This window comes from Microplitis mediator, chromosome 11 (assembly GCF_029852145.1).
Source record: "Microplitis mediator isolate UGA2020A chromosome 11, iyMicMedi2.1, whole genome shotgun sequence".
NCBI lineage: Eukaryota > Metazoa > Arthropoda > Insecta > Hymenoptera > Braconidae > Microplitis > Microplitis mediator.
In genome coordinates, this window is record NC_079979.1 from 2292322 (window position 1) to 2298450 (window position 6129).

Here is a 6129-nt window from a genome sequence, read left to right on the forward strand (position 1 = left end):
AATGCTAAGGCTAGAGCCAATTGGCAACAATTATACACACAGTAATGCTTGACGTATTTACAACAGGTACATAGATAGCTTAAATATAAAAATCTCATAATACTCATATTTACATAATCACTTTTATACATTGCAACACATTCATTTTCTACTTCACCAGCTCACTATTTACCAATTAATAAAGATGTTAAAAAAAAAAAAAAAACGAGTGACACATCAGCTATAAATCTAAATTCAGACATGGCGCCATCTGTTGATTTTTATAAGAACTCTAACAGCACTTCTGGTGCTCGCGCCTGCGTTTAGCTCGCACATGCGCCCAGAAACATCTAGTAACAGAACAGTCTGGAGAAAAATTCTAAATCTTGCTGAGTTTAATTAAAAGTCTGCTAATTAAGATAAAAAATAAGTTAATATAAAATCTAATTTCATTCTTTTATAAAATTAATAGTTTTTATCCAGCGAAAAAGTAAATTTGTCAAAAAGAATTCTCTCGAACCCGATCGAGAATCTTCCGGCTGACAATTCTTGAAACTCGTCAGTCAAGTATATAAGCCAGTGCGCCTGGCGCTGCGAGTCAGTCTTAAATTTAAACGATTACTATAAGCATCGTGCAGTTAATTAAAAGTCATCTCTTAAAAGTAAAGTATTATTAATCTAAGTGTGAGTAATTAATCCATCGATAAGAAAATCATCTCAATTGTGTGATAAAAAAAAACTAATCTAGAGAAAATCAACTTTCGGTGACTTCTAGACAAGGAACTCATCTTGTTCAAGGCTCGCTCTTTCGTTTCACCCTGCTAAGTGGCCTACAAGCTTCCTTGCGGTACATGCTCGAGAAAATCATCGTACCCAAGGCCCGGCTGGTCACACCTTGTAAGGTACATCTACAGGCTTCCTTGAACAAATTCTAGAAGTCTCTTCCTGTCAATAGAGTCAGCATCTCTTTTTCTGAAAGTTTGTGGTGTTAAGACAGCGTTCCAGTCGTCTGTATAAACGCATGAGCTACATTGATTAGTTTATAAGTGAAATTATAATCAATAAAATACTGGTGTTCATTTATAATTAAAGTGTCAATAAAATCTATTAAAAACTGACTCTCTACCTCTTGTTATTTAACAAAAAATTTAAACGACAATCGAATACTTTGGACTTTGAAGACTATAAACTAAGAGAGTTTCGGATTTCAGGTGGCATATCTTGCCAAAATCATATAGCTGATACTAGAAACGAGTGCTCATAAGTTGTAGCGGCAATGTTTGTGATTTTGAAGGTGATATTGTTGTTTTGTGCAGCTATCCTTTGCGATCGTCTGATGGTAGGATCTTCATCTATAATAGACCACGTAGAAATTTTGGTTCACCTGACGACAGTCATTCAAAAAATCGGCAGGCTAAATAATATAACCTTCTTGATCTTACATTTAACCAAGTTAGCGAACGTCGATAGGGTGTTATATGTTCATCTCGTCTCGAATTATAGATAAATCAGATAGCGTTGTTTACAAGTCGTTGTAATTTGCAATCATGTTCGTTTGATAAGTTTAGAAACACCACTGAGCAATAATCAATAATGGAAAGAAGAGTGGCAGAAACCAAAAATTTGCAAGACTGTATTGACAAAATGTTCTTCCTGTATTTTATACTATTGAGTGCACCATAAACTTTGCGTGATAACTGTGAGATATGCATATGCCAAGAAAGACTTCTTAAAAGATGGACCCCTAGATGCTTAGTAGAATTTGCAGACGGTATTAAATTTCCGTCTATAATGATCCCAGGTAGTGCGGAATTTCCAAGTAGTTTTAACTTATGTTTAATTTCAAAGATCATAACCTTGGTCTTTTGATAATATATTTCTATATTTTCACGGGCCCAGTCTGCTATCGCTTGAGCATCAGCAGTCAGACAAAAAGCTGCATTATTTAGTTGGAATAATTTGAAGTGTAAGTAAGCCCATCTATCGTCGGCAAATGATCCATATTTGCAATATAATAGCTGCTTGACTACGCTATTGATAACTATAAAACACAAGATTGGACCCAATATTGATCCCTGAGGTACACCTGATGTTATACTAACCCAACTCGAGGGGGTATTTGTAGAATCTAGAACTGCTTGTAATCTCCCCGTTAAATAAGAATAGAACCAAAAGATCGAGTCAACCAAAAAACCCGTTTCACGACATATTAAGCTTCAAATTTATTTTTTTATTCATATTTAGCTTAGACCAATCTGGTTTATCAAGTAGAACTTCATTAATTTTTGGAGAATTTGTAGCAACTGGTGAGCAAAAAACAGAATCCTCTCCAACAGGTTATACAGGTGGTGTTTTTGGTGAGGAAGTTACTGAGTTGAAAGTAGATTGTGATGATTTTCGACGACATAATCTTGAAATGATGGATAGTCCTTGGAATTTAAAGCGTGCAGATTGTTGGTGACTAGCGAAAGTTGAATCAATCGGAGGCAACAGCGTAAAATACGAGTTACTACAGCAACTATTAGGTAGTTTAGATTTTAGATCTTCTTCATGACAACTGGGATAATATGCAAGCTTGCAAATTTTGCAGGTAATAGATTTTATCACAGCTCTCTTATATCTAGTACAATTCATAACAGAGCCATCGAGTTTAAAAAACATAAGCAGAAAGCTGTCAAATTTGTAAACAGCAGTTCACAACATAAATATGTAGTGGTGACATCTAGGGGGTGATATTGACACTGTATTTGATGATATAAATCCGTGACAGTAGATTTAGTAGCAATGCAGACTAATTTCACTCAAACAGGAAAAATAAACACCTAAATTCACGTCCTGATATGGAATAACCTCAAAGTCGATGCCTCGCTTACATAAAAATATATTATCCAGTTTCAAATAAAATAATTTCAATGATTTGCAACTATTATCTACAACAAAAAAGCCCGAGGGCAAAACAAGCAGAAAAATATTCTAAGGGAGTGAAAAAATAGACGTGAGTCCAGTACTTACGAGGAAGCAGGTATTGAATTACGGCAATAAACAATCTCAAAGTTGTAGACACCATATTGAAATAAGATTTTCAACCGATAAACCATCTGACGTCCGCGGTTTCTTAAAGATAGTAACCGTTTCAAGCATGATCTGTCTGATAATGAATTTTCCCCCTATTAGATAATATCAACTCTTACATCAATTTCTTTCAGCTTTATTTGCTATTTTATTTAAATGAGCTACTTTTTCCACTTGCCGCTTTTTACTCTCAGGAAGTTTAACTCGATAGACTTGAGATAAAACTGCACCGAAATGAAAATAAGATGCATTAGTATCTCAAGTAAAAGGGTGACTTGGATTTGGAGCTGTTACAACAGAGGCAGTACTTAAAGCTTATTTTAAGCTTTCGAAGGCCTGATAAGCTTTGTCATCCAAAATAAATTGTATGTATCCCATTTCTTAATTTTTTCCGGTTGCTACTAAAGAATCATGTATTTTGATATCATTATCGGTGTAAAGCGATACATTTCTTTTAAAATGAGTACTCACAAGTTTTACTTATCTAGAATATTTCATGAGTCGTACTAAGCCCAACAAATAATTATTTCTCAAAATTATCTGTGGGTTAGACCCAGATTAAGGGTACGTTGATTTAAATTCATTAAAATTTAATGTTTTTGATCGGTTATGATTTTAAATAATCTCAAGGTCATTACTTGGATTGTTGGTAAAATTTTATCGAACTTATCAAATAGAATTAAAAAATAAGATTTTATTAGTTCTTTGTTAGCTTATTAATTGCATAATAATCTATTTTTTAAATCTATTTTAATGTGTTTTGTAAATTCGAAAGAGTGCCGTAGCAGATCGCTATCTACTAAGTATACACCAACTATACACGGTGTATACGCGGCGTATATACACTGAGTATACACCAAGTTTACACCAAAAATTTTTTTCTAGACCCATTTTCATTAATATTTCTAAGTGCTGTAAGCAAAGTCAAAAAATTTGCAGAGTGAATGCGAGCCGGATGATTTTCAGTTGATTTAATCCCCACTAAGTGAATTTTTTTATTTGAATAAAAACAAAAAAACAGTTGTTACTTAAGTTTACTTGCAGAATTTTATTTTTAATCAACTTTTCGCTGAGAAAATTGAAAATCTGGAAGTTATTGGTTTTACCCCCTTTTTCGAAAATCGAGTTTTCATTAGATCTCGACGTTTTGAGGTCTTAAGAAGCTTCTCCGACCGATTTTACGATGGTGCCTGTATGACTGTATGTATGTATGTGTATATTTTTTTTTATTTTCCTGAAAATTTTAATTTTTTTGAAAATATTAATTTTTTTTTCAAAGTTTAATTTTTTTTATTTCAATTTTTTCAAAAAAAAATTTCTTTACAACTTTTGTTCGGAGGACTTAAAAAATTTTTTTAGTGTATACTCGGTGTAAACTCTGTGTGTATCTTGCGCATATACACGGTGTAAATTCAGTGTAAACTTTGAGCGTATTTGGTGTATACTCAATATGCACCGAGTATACACCAAATAAACCCCTAATTTACACTGACACCAAGTATATATCGAGTTTACACTAAGTTTACACGGTGTATATGGATCCGCTAGAGTGGTAATTAGATAAAAAAGTCATTAATTTAATCGACTGTGACTGTATTTTTTTAAATTTTTATGTAAACAACTTAACATGCATTGATATTTTTAAATGTAAAATTTTGTTGACTTTAATATTAAAAAATAGATGTCAAAATTTCAGATCAACTTGAGATATTTTTTTTTAATTATGACATAAATTATACCCATAGAAATTGGGTTCCATTCAGAGACTATTTATTTTTTCAGATTCTACGCTGGAAGATGTAAGGAAATTAATAAAGATTTGTGAAATAACAGTTGATACATGAAATCAATAGAAAATTAAAGAATTAAACTTCGGCAAACTGTAAATTTTGTAACAATATACGACGCTATTAAAACAAATAAGTCGTTAATTCAATAAATGATAAATTTTATCGAAATCTACGTCCTTGGGAATCCCCAGCCGATTGATTCTGTTGTTTTTTTGATTGTTAATTGTTATAAATAGCTAGTAATGCACTCAGTTATTAGACTTAGTGATGATTGCGAGGCATCAAGATGAAGCTAAATCTTTTATTTCTGGTGAGTGTAAATTTTTTTTTTAACAAAAAAAAATAGTTACCTGTGGTTTTTGATAATCTTATTACTTAATTTTAATATCAAAGAAAAGATATAACTGATATTTTTCTCTGCAGCTGGTAGCAACTCTGGTGATAAGTTCTCAATGTTATCCATGGAGAATTGTACCCTCTACTCCAGATAATCCGTCAGCAGTTGGTCTTGCTCCAAATGCCGGACCTCAAGAACGCGGTCCTAGTGATGAATTTCTTAATGATACAGGGGTTGGCTTTACTGTTGATAAAATTAAAAAAGGTGTGACTGCTATCAATTTCTACGTTGACATTCCTGGTGATTCTAGGACATGGACATTCCATTTCCCGGATGCTAAACACCGAAATGGTTGGTTTTCATACTCGAGAGTCTCGAAGGACAAGATATACTGAGTCATACATAGAATGATTTATTTTGACCTCGGAACTACTAATTAGTCAAATCATCATCCGGCTCAACTGCCACTAGAGAGTCATAACATTGATCTTCTAACTTTGATCGAAATTAGTTATTCATAATTCAAATTCATCTTATGATATCCACAGACATCAAATTTCAAATGAACATTGCGAACATTTTTTTCCACACTGGCTATCGTACAGAATTATTGTACGGCAAAAATAACGTCAGATTTGCCGAATCTCGTATATTGGCTAACTATTTGGAAAAGTGATATCCTTCTGTCAACGTTATTTTCAATAAACTCGTTCATCAATAAAAATATTTTTTAATTTATTTCTATTTCAAATATTGAATCCTATTGTAGATAATATCTCCATTGTTCCTAACAATTATTCAGAATTTTATATTTCTATTCAGCAGTTTTATAGTATGTCGTGTGACACGGGATGGAACATGAAGATTTCAGACGAGCATGAATTGGACTGCCCGAGTCGCTGGTAAAGGCTTACATCACCTGCAGTCTGAAATCATGTTTTATTCTGTGTC

General features: G+C 32.9%; 1 protein-coding gene across 3 annotated transcripts; it reads left to right on the plus strand.

Moving 5' to 3' along the window:
• Positions 1-470: 470 nt before the first annotated feature.
• On the plus strand, positions 471-5880 carry LOC130677362 (uncharacterized). 3 transcript variants are annotated; one of them, XR_008991581.1, is made up of 4 exons: positions 471-663; positions 755-881; positions 4834-5151; positions 5265-5880. XR_008991581.1 is itself a non-coding variant. In XM_057484106.1 (3 exons), exons 2-3 carry the CDS (start codon positions 5128-5130, stop codon positions 5571-5573), a joined length of 333 nt encoding a protein of 110 aa, XP_057340089.1. In that variant the 5' UTR covers positions 596-663; positions 4834-5127; the 3' UTR covers positions 5574-5880. The 3 variants fall into 3 exon arrangements, 1 of the variants encoding a protein (XP_057340089.1); XR_008991580.1 differs by having other exon boundaries at positions 471-881; XM_057484106.1 differs by lacking the exon at positions 755-881 and having other exon boundaries at positions 596-663.
• The last annotated feature ends 249 nt before the right edge of the window (positions 5881-6129 follow it).

Coding starts and splice junctions, on each gene's coding strand:
- LOC130677362 (XM_057484106.1), top strand. CDS start 5,128: ATGAAGCTAAATCTTTTATTTCTG. Junction 5,152..5,264: donor AGCTAAATCTTTTATTTCTG/GTGAGTGTAAAT, acceptor TTTTCTCTGCAG/CTGGTAGCAACTCTGGTGAT.